The sequence below is a fragment of the Aulonocara stuartgranti genome (assembly GCF_965226115.1).
Source record: "Aulonocara stuartgranti genome assembly, chromosome: 17".
In the NCBI taxonomy this organism is placed as follows: domain Eukaryota; kingdom Metazoa; phylum Chordata; class Actinopteri; order Cichliformes; family Cichlidae; genus Aulonocara; species Aulonocara stuartgranti.
The window spans coordinates 4954671-4975072 of record NC_138953.1 but is presented as its reverse complement, the minus strand read 5'-3'; the positions used below and the strand labels follow the sequence as shown (position 1 = coordinate 4975072).

General features: G+C 40.1%; 1 protein-coding gene across 4 annotated transcripts in view; it reads left to right on the top strand.

The window, feature by feature from the left end:
• Positions 1-20402, top strand: part of ptprz1b (protein tyrosine phosphatase receptor type Z1b) — a 68957-nt gene that overhangs the window by 41387 nt on the left and 7168 nt on the right. Inside the window, exons 3-26 of one of the 4 annotated variants that reach the window (XM_082510921.1) lie at positions 3651-3830; positions 5411-5562; positions 5650-5745; positions 5894-5960; positions 7269-7426; positions 8427-8577; positions 9455-9639; positions 10620-10746; positions 10878-10930; positions 11289-11541; positions 11686-11762; positions 11922-12105; positions 12447-12650; positions 13421-14821; positions 15754-15898; positions 15989-16077; positions 16169-16254; positions 17235-17255; positions 18941-19037; positions 19133-19215; positions 19291-19425; positions 19746-19877; positions 19956-20113; positions 20209-20344. In XM_082510921.1, the coding sequence (XP_082367047.1) occupies positions 3651-3830; positions 5411-5562; positions 5650-5745; positions 5894-5960; positions 7269-7426; positions 8427-8577; positions 9455-9639; positions 10620-10746; positions 10878-10930; positions 11289-11541; positions 11686-11762; positions 11922-12105; positions 12447-12650; positions 13421-14821; positions 15754-15898; positions 15989-16077; positions 16169-16254; positions 17235-17255; positions 18941-19037; positions 19133-19215; positions 19291-19425; positions 19746-19877; positions 19956-20113; positions 20209-20344 (4370 nt within the window). Of the gene's footprint in view, positions 1-3650; positions 3831-5410; positions 5563-5649; positions 5746-5893; positions 5961-7268; positions 7427-8426; positions 8578-9454; positions 9640-10619; positions 10747-10877; positions 10931-11288; positions 11763-11921; positions 12106-12446; positions 12651-13420; positions 14822-15753; positions 15899-15988; positions 16078-16168; positions 16255-17234; positions 17256-18940; positions 19038-19132; positions 19216-19290; positions 19426-19745; positions 19878-19955; positions 20114-20208; positions 20345-20402 lie in introns of all 4 variants that reach the window. The other 3 variants (XM_082510919.1, XM_082510920.1, XM_082510922.1) reach the window with 3 other exon arrangements.

Sequence of the window (20402 nt, the reverse complement as noted above, 5' to 3'; positions counted from 1 at the left end):
AATAAGACTTGACATTGTTATCTGAGACTCTAAATTCATCAGGAATTTTTTTTTACTGAGGTTACATGTCAATGGAGGCTGAAGGGTAGTTTTGCCTTAATGTCTGTGGTGGTGGCTGTGTTGGTATGCTATATGAATGAGTAGAAATCATTAAAATTCATCTTTCTAAGTTGTAAAAATGAAAACATGAAAAACACATGTTGACAAAAAAAATACATTATATGATTTTAACAACAGCCAGTAGCACTGGCAGCATTGGCTGACTTTTTTCTGGTATTACTCTGAAAAAGCAAGTGGAACTCAGAGATATGAAATGTAATTTCCATATTTAATCATCTGTTTGACTCCTTTACCGAGTGTGAGCTGGTGTGCGAGTGAGTATTTATGGATTCAAATGAAGACTCCAAGTCTAGCTTCAGGGGATTTTTTTTTTATTCCTCTCACCAACCTGTCAGCTACTTGTTGCCATGGTAGCATTATGTCAGAAGAGTGAGTGTGTGTGTGTTTGTTTGTTTTTGTGTATGTGTGTATGTTTTATGATGTTGACAGATGAAGCTGTAGGGGTGATGTGCTTATTGATACATAGAGATGTTTCTCCGACACCCACGTGTGAACAAACATCAGTAATGCACATAAAGAATAAATGCAAAATTATGTCATTAAACCTGGGACCAAAATAACAGTGTGACCAGCATTCTGCTTTGACCTTTTAACTAGAGCACTCCACTTTGATTGCCTGCAGTCAGTGAAGTAAAGTAGGATTTGAGGTTTTGGTGACAGATACTGTGTGTTCAAATCTTAGCCAATGTAAAGGCTTAAAATATGCTTAAATCACAGTTGCACTTTAAAGAGTCTTTAAGGGACAGTCCAATATTTCTTTTGGAAAGAATGATACCACTGTTTTATCTTAGCTTCACCAGCAAACACTGAAAAATCATCCCATTTACTGCTTGTTTAAACTTGGCAAACTGCTATACATTTATATTGTGCTTGTTATTCAAGCACTTTACAATTTGATTGTCATACACCCATTAGCACACACACCAAGACTGTGAACCAGGTTATAAGGTGACACCACTGGCAGCCACTAAGTGCGCTCCCTTTAGCTGATTTTAATACACTGGTAGAATGGCTGGAGAATGCGATAATTCCTCAGTGGAGCTGGAGGTAGCTCTGAGGTTTTCAGTCTCCACAGTCTCTTGGTGTAGCATTATACTCGGATACTGAAGGTCATATGTCAATCTATACTTGATGCAGAGATAGATGCTGTTGTGTGTTGGGTTTCTGAGTGGTCAGTGCACAAACAAATTGGGTCACAAATCTCAGCTTGTAAAAAATGGGTTGTTGATTGGTGACTGAATCCCCTTCAGTGGTTTGAAAAATTCTATTTTGTATTATATTGGAAAACAGCTGAGTGAATGTCGCTTCAGCTGTGTCCCCGGGCGACAGCATTAGAGGAAAAAGTAACACAACTGCTTATCGTACATGTGGCATCTTTGGATAGAAAAAAAGCACCTGCCTTCACCCTCCGTATTCAGCTGTTGAAAGAGGGCACAGCGAAACAAGGATCACAGCGATCGATTTCGATCAACGCTCTCTCCGTCACACACATGCTCACACACGCAAGCAGGAATGTAAAGCCAATAGCTGTTTGGTCATGTGTGACAAGTTACAGTTAAACCATCTGCTCTGACCTCGTTAGACTTATTGTCTTTACTGTATACTATACTATACTAAGTATACACATGCTAATGATTATATTTTAGAAAAGAAGCGTCTAGTTATGCAATTTCATTATGCAGAAATGTTAATTCTCACAATAGGTCTTTGCTCAATTGTTATTGGTAAAGATGCATATTTGATGCATTCATCTTTTTTTTTTTTTAAATGGATCAGATTGAAAAGAATGAAGTAAAGTCCCAGTTGTTATTGTAAAACCTATGTAAAATATGATATTTACAGTACTATCTTTTATGGTATTTATCAGCGTTGCAGAAAGCTCAGTAAGTTTAGTCAGCATAATAAATGCCTTTAACGAGCGTTTCCCTAGATATGCCTGGAGGAACTGAGTAAATGTCATGGATTTGGATGCACAATAAATTAAAACATTTATTTATGCAGAAACATGTACTTGTGTGTGCCTGAATGCATGACTAGTAATATATAAGTTGCACATAACAAGTAATGTTTTAACCACTTGCACATATATCTTGTTAATAAATACAAAGGTGCAGTTCAGACATGAACAAAATTAAATAAATGTTGAATATGAAGCAAATGTAGCCAAAGCAGAAAACAGTCATTATACAGGTGGATTTAAATGCGGAGTATGTGTCATGCAGTAGATAAATTCAGAAAATCATCATATACGTACATTCTGACAGGGTCTCATAAATAATAATTCACAGCACAAAGACATTTGAGCTGGTGAAAATTAGCATAAAACTCCTTCCCTCAAAAAAGAGGAATGCTGCTTTTGGTTTACCTCATTGGGATTATTCATGTTGCATTTTTCACTACAAATGTGTTTTTGTTTAGTTTTTATTTTTAATCTTTATATGTGAAAAATACAGTCTTGTTTAAAAAAAGACATCTCTTCAACCACAGCACATCAATATTAAAATATAGAGTAATTAAAATGCTAGCATAAAGTTTGACTGATGCCAATTGGTTACTGTTGAGTTTGACCGTCTGCTCTGAACTGACTAAAAATTGAAACTGACACAATACATTCTAATTGAATGGACCACTAAACTGTACTGTACACATTACATTACTGTGCAATATACTGAACTGTACATTAAAGGGAAGATTTCTTTTTAGCACAAAGCAGAAGTGGTTTCTTTCTTCTGGGTCCACACATTCAGTGATTAAACTTGTAAGTGGCCTTGTGCCTACTCACAGAACAGGAGTTACATTTAGTAACAACTGTTATTAACTACTGTTTTTGTACAGTTGTTATTCTAGCACTCATTTAAATTGTAATGATCAGCCAAAAATGAAAAATAATACCTTTAACAGTGGTATGAGACCGTTCTCATTCTCAACGCATAACATTACCAACGATTTGTCACGTCTCGAGGCATCCCATAGAAACGTGAAAGGTAACCTGTCGCATCCCTATGAGGAGCACCGGATTGTGGATGGAATCCAACAGAATGACACTTCTGGCGGTAACACATGTTCCAGCTGTTTATTCCAGCCCTAACCCAACCATAACCTTATCCCTAACCTTAACCACAATCTTAATCGTATTAGATAGTGTTTTCCAAAGCGATTATTGATGAGAAAATAAATATACATCTGTAGATTCATTCCAAATGGTTCTCGTGTTTCCGAACACGTAACATACAGACAGGTTGGATGGCCGAAAGTGTAACATATCGACATTTGTCACATGGCGTCGTATGTTACGTTATGGGATAAGAACGTGTTGGTGATATCAGATGATTTGTTTTTTGTCTTTTTTTAGTATTACTTTTTACCTTTATGATATATGAGACCTTGTTGAGTATTTTTACCTTTTAGTTTTGTGACACCACAATGTACAGGTGTAATCCTTGCCTTTCGTGTGAATATTGTCTGGTGGTAACAGTTGTACTTTAATAGCTTTTATGAGCACTAATCCACTTTCTCCATACTGTATACAGGTACCCTAAACCAGCGCAAGTGGGGTAAGAAGTATCCATCCTGTAACAGTCCCAGACAGTCTCCTGTGGACATCGACGAGACATTTACCCAGGTTAGGCTGCAGTACCAGAATCTACAGCTAGAGGGCTGGAACAGCTTGACAGCAGAGTCTACCACCATTCACAACAACGGGAAGACTGGTATGTTGATAGCCCTCTACTGTCCCTTGTGTGCTTTTGTTTGTGTTTGACCCTAATACGTATAATTTCCAGCATCTATCTTTTTACCTTAACCAGTGCTGTTTCTTAATTTTCTTTAAAAAAATATTCTGTCCTGTCCAACGACAAGCCAGTTCATCTCTACTGAACTATTTCACCAGCTTATTAAAGTATTAAAGTAGCGAGCACATGAGGTAGAGATACAATATATGGTCAGTTCAATTTACGGCAATGATTTTGACATACTCGTGGAGCTCGAAATTACAACATCTTAATCTCTGGCTGTGGAAATAAGCTTAACTTTCTAAATACCACAAAAAAAATGATTCACAGTTCTGAGGTTAATGAAGGAGAGCGCAGCTAGGATTTAAAGGAGAACAAGTCAAAGGAAGATGAAGAGAAAGAGACTAAGTAATTGAGAGCGATGCAACTAGAGGGACAGCAGCAGAGGGAGACCGTGTGGAGAAAGAAAGATCGATGCCAAGAGGCAGAGATGAAACTGAGCAAAAGAAAAGAGGCGACAAAAGAGCAAAGGGAAAGCGTATAGAGAGGGAAGGCATGAAATGAGGACGATGTGAAGAGACAGGCAGGAGAGGCAACATGTGGAGTGATGTCTGGTCTGATAAACAAATGAAAGCTGGCTGAGCTATCATCACCCTCTTTCCAATACTGCCTGGGCTGTGGGAGTGTGTGCTTCTGTGTGCGCTCTGTATATGTTAATGGTTCCAAAATTAATCCTTTCTTGCTCTGTCTGAGAGGAAATTGCATATTAAACAGATATTCCATTGCTGGCAGGATTTTCATGAGAGAAATGTATAGCCTACAGAGTCTCATTAAAATGTTTTATTATGTTGTGAGATATTTTTCAGCAAAGTAGAAAGTGATATACCAATTGATCTGGTGATCACCAGTATTCAGCTGATGGGCCATGACAGGAACCTAACCAATCAGCCTCAGATGTATCAGATTTTGATCTCATAAGCCCGTGCTTGTGATTGTTCTGCTTGGTAGCAGTATGCTGTGTGAGCACCTAAACCAGTATAACACTGGCATATTGATTCTTCTCTGAGACCGTAATGCTAATGCTAACACTGTAACTAAGTAGGTTCGAGCCCAGCCTTGTGGTGCTTATGACAAAAAAAATTGTTATTGTTTTTTTAAATTGTTGCTGCTCTAGCGCAGCTGAAACTGATTAACAATTCCCTCTCCCACTTAACTAACCAGATCAATATGCTAGAGGTTTAACTGGCTTGATGCTAAACTCGGATTAAAAAGTGTTTCTTTAATTAATTAATTTTTTTAGAAGATAATTTTGAAGGGGTGATTGTGCCAAATTTGATCACATGAAGTTTTTAATTTTTATGAGGTGAGAAGTATGTTTCAGAATTAAAAGTTACTACTGTCTAATCTGTTGCTTAGGCTGTCAAACATTAAAGACATACTTTGAAGTTAGGAGAGACTGAATACATATAAGTAATGAGTCCTGCCTAAACAAGATTGATGATCGGCCTTTTTGGCTTCTGTGAAACTCTTTTAAACTTGTGTTCTATTGTGCATTTTAGTGGCAATCGATGTGGATGGGGAGTTCTTTGTGAGTGGCGGAGGGCTGAGGTCCAGGTTTCGTGTTGGCAGAATCACCTTCCACTGGGGTCGCTGCAATGCAACATCAGATGGGTCTGAACACAGTCTGAATGGAATGAAATACCCTCTGGAGGTAAAGGACAGTGGTGCACAGCATCAGTTTGGCTTTTTTAACCAATAACCTTACACCGTGATAACTTTTGTGTCTCTTATGGATCAGATGCAGATCTATTGTTACAATTCAGAGGAGTTCCAAAGTCTGGATGAAGCTATAGAGAAAGAAGGAAGGGTGGCTGCCTTAGCTGTGCTATTTGAGGTAGGCTGATCTGATAACTGACCTGATCACCTGATAACTAAAGTGTCATTATTAGGGTCCAATCGGTTTCTCCTCAGATACTGTAAATGTAATATTGTCATTGTTTGTCTATGTGATCCTCAATAATAGCTTGTGCTTTTGTCTGCAGATTAGCTTGGATGATAATGAGAACTTAATTCCTGTTGTGGAAGCCATTAACACTGTCAGCAGGTTTGGTAGGTTGAAGCTACAGGACAGTGCATTGCAGCTTGTGAACAATGAACATTAAATATCAAGCTATCAAATCGAGAGATAAACAAAAGCGTATGTTTTAGCAAATATAACCCAAAACACGTAATCAGGGAAAGCAGGCCTAATTTCAATTTTTCACTTAAAGGTACAGTAAATATTTTCTTTTGAGCTCAGATAGAATGTTGTACTCAATATACATCAAATAGTGTGAAATTACTTCTTACAGCAAGTTTTGTGTTCTCAAAAAGAATTAATCCATTAAAAGTACATAGGAAGCAGCGCTGCTAGACATCACTGTTCTGCCTTATCATGTTTTATATGTGTGACTAGAGACTGTCCATATATGTAGTATGTCTTATAAATTAAATTTAAAGATCACAAAACTCTTGTGACCATTTAACATATTTTCAAATCAATTAAATTTTATTTATACAGCGCCAAATTACAACAACAGTCGCCTCAAGGCGCTTTATATTGTAAGGTAGACCCTACAATATTTTCATCATCTTTTTCTCATCATGTCTTTCTTTATCTGCCTACTCCACCACTGCTGTTTTTCCCCTCTTATTTCTTAATTTCTACCTCAATCTTCTTTCTCCTCACCAGAAGCATCACCTCCTAGGCTGAAGTCAGGGCTCTAATACATGAAAACATGCATAGAAATGCTCATTTACTCCCAGTATTATTGCTATTAATTATGAGACTGCTTAGACTCCATTCCGTCTCCAGACCAACTCAAAACAAGCCAGATAAGCAGTAACAACAACTAGTTATTAGCTAAAGTTATGCATTAGGCTCGAGCATAATAAAAATCACACTTCCCCTCTGATAAACATTAACCCCAGGTAAATTACATTCTCAAACTGTATAAGAGTTTATTTGTTAAGTGTCCAAATCTAACAATGTTGGATCCGCTTTAAAGAAAGTTTCACTGATAACAGCAACTGACCGAGGCTAACAGCAGCTAACAGCAGCAAAAACAACAGTGCTTACCAACAGAAAAGTTCAGAATATCAACAACTCACCTTAGTGCAGCTGTTATTAAACAGAAGTGAGCTTCATTGACTCATCGACTCGTATGGGACTTCTTTTGCAAACCTTCACAGCCTCAGAATGACTGCAGTCATACATACAGCTGAGGTAAACAGTGCACGACAACCAGAATGAATCTGAGAAAAATTATGAAGGAGTGCTATAAATGACCAGAGAACAACATTTAGGGATATTTTTAAAATGTTAAAGATGTTCTTGCAGCTTGTAGAAAAGATTTGCTATTTGTTGTTTTTTGCAAGGTAAGAGTGGGTCAGTGGAGGCATTCACCTTGAGGTCCTTGCTGCCAAATAACACAGACAAATACTACATCTACAACGGCTCACTGACTTCCCCCCCATGCACTGAAATGGTGGAATGGATTGTCTTTAAGCATGTTGTGCCCATATCGGAAACACAGGTAAGTACACTGAATCACACACACGCTTACCCCCAAAACTGGCCAAATGTAACACTGAATTATTTATTCAAAAGAAAAAAAGAATACTACATAGAATAAAACCATTCAAATATACATTACAGCATTATTTATATAATCATGAAAATGCTGATGCTTCTACGTGTTTAAATTTCGGGACCTTTGGTATTTAATTAAGTCAGAAGTAAAGACTCCTACAAACAGCTACAAGCAAGAAATTCAGCTACTGTTATTTATTTTATCACCTGATCAGGTTTGAGATTCGCATACAGAGACAGGTCTGTGTCAGCCTGTCATTTATATATATCTCATTATCTTGTATTGGCGTCCCCTCCAGCACTTGGTGCCCTATGCACAGCACATGATGTGCATGAACAAAACAGCAGAACTGCCTGCAGTTGTGTCTGGTTGTTGTGTGAGGTTGGCATCAGGTCAATTGTCTTTGACATCTCTGCACAAAATAAAACAAAATGCTGCATTGAAGCGATGCAGTGTGACACATTAAGTCAAACTGCACAGAGCAGGGTTTTGTAGCAGGGTAATCCGGTAAACATGGCATCACGGGCTGACGCAGCAGCATTACTACATTTTGATTCTGGACTGACGACGCTTAAGGACCCCTGACTTGACGAATTGATCCGTGTAATAATCATCACTTTTGCAGCAGAGTAATGGAGAGGGAATGAGGCCTTGCGAATGGTTGCGTGTGTATTGTACATGAATATTTGTGTGTGTTTTGTGAGTGCATGCATGATTGAAACAGTGTGGCAAGGCATGACACAGGCATATTCATGCTAACCAAAAATAGAGCAGCGCTGCCTCTCTGCCTCAGCCTGGCACCAACACAAGCCACTTTAACACACACAGAGAAACACTCAGAAGCATCACTTTTGGTTTATTTCAGCAGCCTGATAGAGATTAGCAGGAAGATGTGCAACATTTTCTCTTTGTTTACCTCTGTGTGTTTTCTGTCTGCCACCAGCTTGAGGTGTTTTGTGAAGTGATGACTATGGAGCAGGCTGGTTATGTGATGCTGACGGATTACCTGCAGAACAACTTCAGAGAGCAGCAGCAGCAGTTTATGGGTCAGGTGTTTGCCTCTTACACTGGAGTCGAGGAGGTGCTCACACCCAGTATGTCATCACAGTCTAAAGGAAAAGTTTGCCATCCATTTATCCATCATATGTGTTTTTACTGACCTTTTTACAAGTTTTTTTTATGATTATTTACTGTGCACACTAATAGTCGCATTTACCAGCGTCTCCAAAAGTAAGACATTGAGATACAATGCTATTCACCCCCATCCCAATACAGCATGCTATAATTTTAAATTGTGAAAAAAAACATCCTTATTAGGTTTTAAAGAGTTTGACTCAGAGTCTCTGAAGCTTTTCACCAATCTAATTTATACCAAATTTTGCGTGCGTGGAGGAGAAAATTGGATCACCGCTCAGGGATCAGTATAAGTATTGCATTATTAATCTTATGTTTTTTCACTCCACTAAAAATATTGCCCATCTTCTGCATCCACTATGGTTGTAATGTGGTCCTTCAAGGCTAGCCTGATTATGATCATCAAAAGATACAATTCACCGCACTCTCCATTTTCATAAAGGGGACCTTGAAATAAAGTGGGTCTTTTGGGTTGCCAAGCAGCTCGACTTTGTAATTCAGTGGCCCTGCTTCTCTCAGTGCAGGCAATTTATTTTGCAGCTCTTTTTGAAATTGAAATAACGTTTTCAGAAATTCAGAAAGGCTTTTTTTTGTCCCTGTAACAAATTCATCCACCCATGCACACACGCATACACTCAGCCTCCCAGTTTCAGCAGCTGATTAATATCAAGTTGCCTCAGAAACTCAGAACTCAATGTGGGGAACGTTTATGTGTGCTCATACTTGATGTTTACTTGCAGTTGCTGCTATCATCTCTTTATTTCTCATTCTTTTTTTAAAAATGTTTCTTGCATGCTATTCATGTTAGTAACCTGTCTTTCTGTGCACTGCCTCCAGCTTGCAGCTCTGAGCCACAGAATGTTCAGGCTGATGCTCAGAACGACACCACCATCATGGTGACCTGGGAGCGTCCCCGTGCAGTGTATGACACAACCATCGACTGGTACACTGTCACATACCAGAAGCTGCAGGGCCAAGACCAGCGCAAGCAGGAGTACAGGACCGACGGAGACCAGGATGTGGTATGCAAGATCTTTTTATATCTCTCCACAAAATGCTGAAAAACAGCGCCTGGATGTGTAATTTCATGTTGTTTTGTACTATTATCTACTGTCCACACAGCAATATTAAACTGATAAATAGGTAACCGATAGAAATTACAGTAATTTCCTGTACTTTTGGTGAAAATCAAGCATTCCTACCATCTGCTCTTCCTCTCCATGTATCTCTCACATAGTTCAGCTGCTGCTGTTGGTGGTGACAGTCAGTTTTTGCCTGTCAGTGAGTCACTGAACATCCCTTATTGTGACTAACAATATCCATGTATTTGTATTTCAGAGTACAAGATTTTCAGATTTCGGAGATTTTCATTTCCAGTCTTTATTTTATTATTTTTTTTATTGTCGACTTGTAGTTTCATATTTGTTTTAGTGTGATAGTGGTGGTGAATTTAACTTCCTTATACTTAAAGACATCCAGGAGTCATGTGTCATCCATGTGGGTAATTCTGAGAGAGAGTACATGAAAAAAGATGAGTGACTGTGTGTAGAAAGAAGCAAGTGAACAGGCAGATAAATGCAAATAGATACTTAGTAACTGTTAAGAGGGTTAAGTATATCTTTAAGATACTAAAAGTGTCATTGTGACTGCAGATTCATTGTAAAAAGACATTCGGTTCGACTCAAGAGGATTCGCATTGAATTCACTTAGAGCAGGGGTGGGGGAACTCCAGGCCTCAAGGGCCGGTGTCAGGTATTAGATGTGTCCTTGATCCAATACAGCTGATTTAAATGGCTAAATTACCTCCTCAAAGGCTGTGTCCAAATTCAGGGGTAGCATGCTTCGAAGGACCCAACCTATCCACTCCACGTAGGGTAGGGTCCTTCGAAGCATGCTACCCCTGAATTTGGACACAGCCAACATGTCTTGAAGTTCTCCAGAGGCCTGGTAATGAGGGTCCATTTGAAAGGATCTAACATAAGTCTAACATGTAAATTTGCAGGGTGCCATCATCTCCAACCTGCTGGCCAACAGCAGCTATGTGGTCCAGGTGGTGGCTGTTTGCACCAATGGACTCAGAGGACGATGGAGCGACCAGATAATCGTGGACATGCCATTGGAAGACCCAGGTACAAAGACACACAAGCATGCTCCTGGTGAGAGCACATTTTTACATGCTAACTCTTTCTTTCTTTCTTTCTTCCTTCCCTCCTTCCTTCCTTCCTTCCTTCCTTTCTTCCTTCCTTCCTTCTTGTTTTAGAAAGCGATTCTGACCCTGAAACTGTCACAAAGGATTTGGATGGAAACAGGGAGGTAAGCTTGTCTGAGCTATCTGTGTTTTCACTTGACCACATAATTGAGCTGAATTTTGTGCAATTATTTTGCAGTGCTGACTTTTGACCTGTCGGCAATAAAATCAGTGCATCTAATTATTATGCAGATTAATGTAATTATGTTTGTAGAGGCTGTGAGAGCTTTATAAAAGGTTGTGAGGGACTTTTTGAGGGACATGTTGAGTTGGGATTACCAGAAAAAACAGTAATCCTACTGTAATTTTTCACTCTTTTCAGGAGGAAGAGGTGAAATTGTAAAACTCCTTCATTTTTTTGTTTCTAATTTCCTATAAACACAGTATACACATGACATACCTGTTTTTTATTCCTCTTTTAAGCTTTCGTCCATAGTCAGATGGGAGAAGCCAGTGAAGCAGAATCCGATGCATTTAGCTTCAGAGGACAACAGCCCAGTGGAGGCGATTCCACTGGAGCAGACCAGAGTTTACCAGAACCAACCTTCATATCATGAGAACCAGCCCACAGACCGAACCCAAGCCAGCCAGAACATTCCAGTCCAAGAAGGCACCACTCCAACCCCGAAGACACCCACCGAGGCCCCAGTTTCTCAGAATGTCAGAAAGAAACAGGGTAAAAAATCACATGATGTGGATCAGAACTGGATTGAAGGTGACCAGATGATGAACCAGCCTTTCACTAATGCAGGCTTTGAGGGCAATAGCGCAATATGGGTTACCACTGAGCTAACTGAACAACCAGGCTTCCTATTTCCAGTTGTTCGGACAACCTCTCTGCCAGCAATTCGCCGGCAAATCACAGAAGAGGCATCGCTGTCAGTGCTGCCACATGAGGTAGTTGCTCATACCGCAATTTACTTTGATTTTTTCACTTTAAAACTTTTAATTTGAACAAACATAAAGACTCACTGTTACTTGCAGCAACAATTTTTTTCATTCAACCTAATTCAGTTCTTCATCTGTTCTTTTATCCACTGTATCTTTTGCTCGCAGACAAGAGATCAAGGCCCACCACAGCAAGCCAGTGGAAATAGCCTCCCTTCTGCTTCACCAGAGCTCTACACAACTCCTATGGAGGATATCCACATCACAGATGTCTTCTATGAAGACACAGTCAACAACTCTCCACAGGAAATCATCACCTCCCCTCCAACGACGCCTGCCTCTGCAGTGCCAGGTCAGATCAGAGAATAAGTGCTTTTCTTGTTTCTTTCTGTTTGTTTCTGCTATTGCAGCTTGTCACGCAGAGCGAGGAGGGAGTTTAATCTAACAGGTACAAACAGAAGATTAAGTCCGCTGGGCACTTGCCAAGTGGTGTAAATCTTTTACTGTTTAGTTTCAGTTTGAAACTGTTTGTCTACATTTAAAATGAACTAAACCTGAAATTATAATCACTGTAGAACATTTAGACCTTCTGGAACATCGTTTCGGCACAACGTGTCTTATGAGACATATTGAGAATGAGACAGGTTCAGTTTACACCATCTTTTCTTATTTATCATTTTGTCCGTTATATAGTGGACGAAGCCTTCCCGCCGCCCTCTGAAGATGACGATGCCCCTGTAAATGAGCCCCTGCCAAAAACGCTACCCTCCTCATCTCTCTGGATCACAGAAAAGACGGCGACCCCCAGCAACACACTTGCCGATTCAGTTTACAAGTCCTTCACTACCTCCTCTCTCCTCAGAGTGCTGATGCATACGACTCAGCCCATGTTCAATGGTGAGATGTAACAACTTCTCTAGGAATCAATCAAACACACCATTAGACAAAATAAAACACCAAAACTGATCTCCAGGTCTTAATAAAAGCAGTTGTGAATTGTCATATTGATGAATTTTAATGCATAGGAACATGATTAAGTTCTTCTGTGGTGGAAAGCTGGATTTAAGTGTGGTGGTTGTTTGCTTTTCTCCTCTAATGGCCTGTGGCTGTGTAGCTAATCACTGCTGCGCTCTCTGATCAGTTGTTTAGTGACATGATGTGGATAATGTGGTGGTGGTAATTATGATGGCCAGGAAAATTATGTTGGCTTTGATGATTAGAGTGATGATCAGCAGCTTCCTTTCTTGCTTTGGTTTTTGGTCCGGAAATTAAATATGTTTGACTCTTGCAAATCTTTCAGCACATACCTCAAGAAGGTCAAGTTTTTTCCTTGCTCAATGTAATCTACTTGAATCCACTCGAGCTTGGTGATTATCGTCTGCTTTGGGACTCCTTCTCTGTGTCTGAATTCTTTCTGCGCCTCAACAGCGCACTCTGGTGGTTGTTCTTTTCCTCTGTCCTCTTTAAAGAATGAAGGCTTTGCTTCATCTCCAGGGTGCCTCATCTGCTAGTACCCTTTATGGAGAATTTTCGCACACTCAATGAAGAACAGTTCTTTCCTTTGCTTCCATCTTTGCTGGCTTGAGAAACACAAAATGAAAGGAGATATTTCTGTAAGCTTTCTGTCTTGGATTTTTTTTTTTTTTTGACTTTGCAATATTTTGCAGCAAATACAGCCACGTCGACGGTTGAAGACTCGACCATTGATGCCTCGTCTGGCTTCAAAAACACTCAAAAGGGAATTATCATCAACCCTGCACTTGCAACAGTCTCTGAATGGGCATTTTCTGCTGAAGGAGATTTATCCAGTGTAATCCCTCCATTACAGACACCCTTCAGCAAAGACCCTGCCATCTTCCATCTTTTTCCTGCCCTCCATGAAAACAGGAAAAGTGGTGTTATCGTTCATCATAATGACAAGTCCTCTGAAGAGCCCACTTTTGTTCCTTTGCAAACTGATGTAGAAAACCCTCAATTCTCTACCACGTCTTCACATGATCAATTATTTGCCACTTATTCCCTTCCTAATTCTGGTTGGAGTACCATAAACCCATCAAAAACAAACACTGCTGATGGAGAAAAAAACAAGTCTCCTCATTCTCAAAGTGATAGCAAGATAGGAGAAATGGAAGCCAGGGCGGATAAACAAATTGATAACTACAATGTCAGTGCAATAACATTTTTCTTTAATTCCAAAAGTCTGGATTTGTCAGAAAGTTCAGCAGAAGACAGTGGATCAGGCTCTGGCCTTGGCAGCAATGGCTTCAATGAGGAAATCAATGAAGCTGCTGCAGTAAAAACTGAATTTTCAGTGTTTGACATTTCAACTATTAGCTTCGAGGACAAAAGTAGATCAGCAGTAACTAAGATGGTCACTGATAATGACAGATCCGTGATCAATGAAAGAGATGTAACAAAAAGCAAAAACTATGAGAATGAAAAAGAGTCAAAGAATGAGATACGGGAGAATGAAAGCGAGCTAAACAGAAAGGAAGGAGAAAATATAAGAGAAAGGGGAGTAAGAAATGAGAGTTTAAGAAATATTGAGGAGATGCTGAAAGAAAAAAAGATAGTGGTAAGTGTATTAGGAACGACAATATATGGTGATAGCGGAAGTGGAGCTGAGGATGTCAGTGGCTCTGGGGAGCATGATGGGCTTGACTTTAGAGAAAATCTAAAGGTACTTAATAACAGTAAAAAGGGTTTTAGAACTGTAGGTGACAATAATGCCAAAGGTCTTAAAGGCAATTTTTCAAAAAGTGAAAAAGCAGAGTCCATACTATTTGACCACAGTGAAGAACAAGGCCATGGTGACAGAATTTATAAACACAATCAAAACAAAAGCCTTATAGGTCCATTTTTAGGGGTTGAATCTACTTTTGAGAATAAAGAATACTTAAAAGGAGGTACTAAAGAGGACAAAGAAGGCATAGCTGAAGACAGTGTGCACGAGTTCTCCAGTGTAGATGGGTTATTGTTTGATGGTGCAAGTAACCCTGAGTTGGGACCTCTTGTTCCTCTGGTCAGACTGACGGACACCGACAAGGCAACGGAGGAGCAACTGGAAGGTAAATACTGTAGTATTTGACACAGCCCTGGCTGTTTGTTATGGAATGTGACATGCATACAAGTCCAATTTCAGCTAACTAGGTTTGAGGTCTCCAAAAGTTGATTCATCTGGACGTAGCGTTTTCAGTGGGAGAAACGTTTCGTCACTCATCCAAGTAACTTCTTCAGTCTCAGCTGACTGCAGGTTTCCCCAACCTTATAAACAGTATATTTGCATAATGACTGAAACCAGCCCACTGAAGGAACGATGGGCTGGGAGGTCAGCCCATTGTTTGAGGTTTGAGGTGGTGGACTTCTCTTAATTTAACCTTGATCAGAGTCAATAATCAAGTAGAATACAGAAGCAATATTACTGGTGGAGACACGGACAGTTAAATCTGGATCAACTGACTATGCGTTATGTGGTAAGATTGCAGACAGCACATTACAATGTTTGACAACTGGTTCTGGCTTGGTCTGAATCTTTAGCAGGTGAAGATCCAGAGCTTTTTCTCAGGAGTTCGAGGAGAAAATTGCACTTCTCTGTGGCAAGACAGGAAATCTGATTGATAGTATATTCAGCTCTCTTAATACATCAATGGTAGGAAACAGTTTGAAAACATGCTAGATATGTCATCTTAGAAGATGATAACAGACTTCTGATGGTAGGAAAAGCACTGGTGATTTGAGACAAGCTTTGTTAACAGCTCCTCTTAAATGGAATATAGTCAATCCCACCTTTATAAGTATGATTACTTATGTCCAAAAGTGGGCATTAGATCCACACTTAATTCCAGACCAGTTGTTTTTCACAGGAACCTTTGGGGAACAGTTTGAAATTCTTATGTAAAGTTTTTTTGTGCTCTTAACTGTTGCTCTGTGTTGTAAATAATAGCAATTTAAATTCATAGTTCATTCTTGACTTTCAAACTTGTCTTCTACTCTCTTACAGAGCGAAGCAACAGCAGCCACGAGTCTCGGGTCGGACTTGTTGAGGGTGTGGACAGAGAGAAGAGGACAGTCATTCCTCTGGCTGTCGTATCCACTCTCACCATCCTTTGTCTGCTGGTACTAGTGGGAATACTCATCTACTGGAGGTACGTGCCAACTTAAACATACTGTGCCTGTCTGTATAGTTTGCACCCTTGCACTTTACTTCAGATTTTATGTCTGTGTGTATGTCACAGAAACTGTTTCCAGGCAGCTAATTTCTACCCAGATGACACATCGCCTAAAGTTGTATCTGCTCCATCTACACCCCTGCTGTTGGCCACAGGTGACATGCTCAAAGGATCCCCTAGTAGTCTTATTGTAACTGTTAGGCTGAGGTGACCAGGATGTAGTTAATATTCAGTCTTGTGTTCCAGATGGTCACGAGCCGCTGACAGTGAAGCAGTTTGTGAAGCATGTCATGGAGCTCCAGACCACCAACACTTTCTCCAAGGAATTTGAGGTCGGTGACATTTCCAGTCACAGTGCTTGAGTTCAGAAGAAGATATTTTTGTTTTTAAAAAAAACCTAGTGAGTTACAGTATGTTTGCGCTTTTAGGAGACTTACAAAAATTTTCTTGTTTTTGGATTTGTACAAAAACGTAACCAGCATATAAATAGATCACCTAGCTCTGGTCCATGTGTATAAGTATTTCATTTGTCATAGCCCCTTAATGCTCTTCCATATCTCTATTAACATCACGTTCTTTAGGCAGATCATTTAGCATGGCGTTGATGTGTAACGCCCATGTGCAACATCAACATGCAGGAAGGTTTTGGTACTAACCATGACCGTGCAGCTTTCTTCTCACACCAGACTCTAAATTTAAACCTGTTGACCTGAAAACTGGACTTTACAACTGAAAGACAGGTTGTCAATGCTAGGCCAGCTACTTGCAAACTACCTGTTGACTTTCAGGCTTTTAAAATCTCCATTTTAGCTTGTTTAGAATGTGAAGAAAGAGATATTAGTCTTATGTGGAGTATTGACATATCTGAATGTTGGTTAATGGTTTGAGAGAAACACATGGATTAATTTCAACAGGTACATTTGCATGGCATTAGTCACCCCTGTTTCCTAGCATGAACCTCCTAAGAAACACACACAGATAGGATTAGATAAAGTTTACTTCTCCCTTATTACTGCCAGGGGGACTTACATTTGCTTACTTTCTCTATATCATTACATTAAAACTAGCCTGATTTATAATTATACTTGTAAAATAACAAAACATGGTTTACATAGTAGCAGGTTTAAAGTCCACAGCTCAGATGGGAGCTGTGGACTTTAAACACACCTCTCTGTGTGTATCTGAACCCCTATATCCTGTACCTGCACTGACTCCCTGTCTGTCTGTCTGTCCATCATCTTGGTCCCCTATCCCACTCTCCTCTCATCTCCACCATCGCCGTGCTTTCTGCATCCTCACCACCCTCCATTAGATTGTCAAAGAGTCCTATGAGGTAAGACACCAACCATCCCTCTCCTGTTGCAGAGCTGTTGTTGTTTTCTTGGCCTGATTTTTACAAGTGTAACTGCAACTGTAAAAAATCTAAAATTTACATTTTAAAATTTAGCGTTCCATATTGATGTTTTAATTGGGAAGAAAATGTATTTTTCTTTTACTGCACTCGCCATGTTTTACACACAATAATATGGTCGCCTGTGCGAGTTAAACACACTTCTAATAAAAGCAATAGAAGTCAGTAAAAATGGCAGAAATACAGAGAAATATAAGAGTAACTTTGATTACCCATCCGCCAGTTCTAGCAACCTGTGTCCTTTGACTGTATGGGTACAATGCACAGAGAAAGAAACAGGCAAATAAAATATATTCACCAAAAACTGAAGGATAGACTTGTTCGAAGGACTACTAGCACACTTAACCAGACAGTAATCCATGTTGTTTGTTAGATGGCTGCATTCAATCACTCCAAAGGCACAAACACAGAAAGGAATGCTACGTCTATGTCTCAAGCTAGCTAAGGTGTGGCCTAGCAGTTGGCTAATGGCTATAGCCACCTATGTTTAAACCTTGAAAAAGTTTAACAAGGTGAACTGCAAATTAATTCTGGTACAATTCATACAAGAGTTTCATACAATTCAATACAGGTGACCGGGCGTTTGTGGTTGTAGCGCCGAAAATGTGGAATGATTTACCTCTCCACATTAGAGAGGCCCCGACCGTCAATCTTTACAAATCCCATCTTCAACACGTTTTTACTCACTTTTAACACCGCATGAGAGTTACCTGTTTATCTACTTACTCATCGGTTACCAGGTATTTTTTATTTGTTATTGATGTTATGTGTTACTGTGTAATATTTTTTTATCATTGTAAATTACTTTGGCCAACATTTTGTTTTTTTTTATTAAATGTGCTATATAAATAAAAATAAAGTAAAAGTACAATTCATAAAGTCATAAAAGGTGTAGCAGCTATAGAGACCAAAATTATTTTGTCTGCCAAGATGTAAACATGCTTAATTTTAAGTGGCCACTCCAGGAAGCTCTTCGAGGTTGCTGCTTGTTGGGACTGGCTGTTAATAGTCGCCTTTCTCTCCCAGAGCTTGCAATATGAGGCTTAAATATGGGGTCATCATCACAGAATGAAAACATTTGTATTATGGCGACTTGTCCAATCCCATGGGGTGATTTTATTTCTTGTTCTCTTAAATCTATACACAGCTCCTCCTCTCATTTGATTACATTTTATTTGTATGGCAGCAAGTCACGACAAGAGGTGCTCAAGGTGCTTTGTATTATAAGACCCTACAGCAACCCCAACAATCAGAAGACCCTGTATGCGCAAGCACTTGGAAGCAGTGAGAAGGAAAAACTCCCTTTTAATAAGAAGAAATCTCCAGCAACACCAGGCTCAGGGAGGGGCGGCCATCTGCTATTGGGTGCGATGGGAGGGAGACGGGACAAAAGGCACACTGTAGAGAGACAGAAATTGATTTGATATGATTCAGTTGTGCTTATTTCTTGTTATTTCCTATAGTAGCTTCTCTATATACCTGACCTTCACATTGTAATGTGGCAAATGAAGAGAACGCAAACCTCCCTGCTTGTAAGAAAAACAGCCTCATTGTGTTCATCTGAGTAATTACTGTCATTCTTATTAGTATTGGATTGTGTGTTTCAGGAGGTGCAGGCATGCACAGTGGACATGGGCATTACTACAGACAGCTCTAACCACCCTGACAACAAAAACAAGAACCGATACATCAACATACTGGCCTGTATGTCATCCTTCACTGTTCACTGCATCGCTGTTCAACTTTTAACTGTGTAAGCCAGCAGGAATGTTGCTAATGACTCTTTTTACTTGTCTCAGACGACCACAGTAGAGTTAAGCTCTCTAACAGTTTGGACAGAGATGGGACATGCGGGGACTACATCAACGCTAACTTTGTTGATGTAAGTAAAGGTCCTTTTACGTGTACACACCTTACATCCAGGCTGCCGCAAACCAACTGATGTTTCCTTTTGCAGGGTTATGAGCGGACGAGGGCATACATTGCAGCTCAGGGGCCTCTAAAATCAGGCAGGGAGGACTTTTGGAGGATGATCTGGCAGCAGAATATTGGAGTTATTGTCATGATCACCAATCTGAAGGAGAAGGGACGGGTAGGAGCTCAAACACAAGCCTCACCGCAGACATAAGTGCAGTTTTATCTGATATCATTCACACTGACCCCAGGCAGCTGATTTCTTTTTAGTTTGTGTCTTCCATCTCTTGTCATGAGCAGACACCAGCTGATTCACTTCAGGTATTTCATTTAGTTTCACTGCAGTCTGACAGCTGAAAAACTGCAGAATGGACACTAGTGCAATCTGGCTTTGTTATACACTTGAGGACTTTCCTTTTGACATGTTTTCCTTGCGGTTTCAGATGTATTAGGCCTAAAATTAAACTACATCCACAGAATTTTTCTCCCTTTCTACAGACAAAATGTGATCAGTACTGGCCAGAGGAGAACCAGGAAGAGTATGGGTCTTATCAGGTGACACTGAAAAACACCAAGACACTTGCTTACTACACACTCCGGACGTTCACTGTCAGGGATACTGCAAATAAGGTAAGCCCTTCTCTCTATGCAGTGATAGTCCAAAGTGGCTTTGTGGTTAGGTTTCTCATACCCACTTCGATCCTCTAGGTATCTCAAAGGAGAGTTGAACACACAGTCCTCCATTACCATTACACCCAGTGGCCGGACATGGGCGTCCCAGAATACACTCTGCCCGTCCTCTCCTTCATCAGAGCGTCCTCCAGGGCCCGCACGCAGGAGATGGGACCTGTGTTGGTACATTGCAGGTAGAGTGTGTGTGGAATGATTTATTGCTCTTTAAGACTTACCACAATTTGATGGTGTGTGTACTGCTAACATGTGATGCATGTGTCTGTCACAGTGCCGGTGTGGGAAGGACAGGAACCTACATTGTGATAGACAGCATGCTGCAGCAGATCCAGGATCAAGGGACAGTGAACGTTCTTGGCTTCCTGAAACATGTCCGCACACAGAGGAATTTCCTTGTTCAGACAGAGGTAAGAGGGTGATACAGCTGTGGGAATTCACCTTTCCTTTTGTGGGGGCAATCCCAGA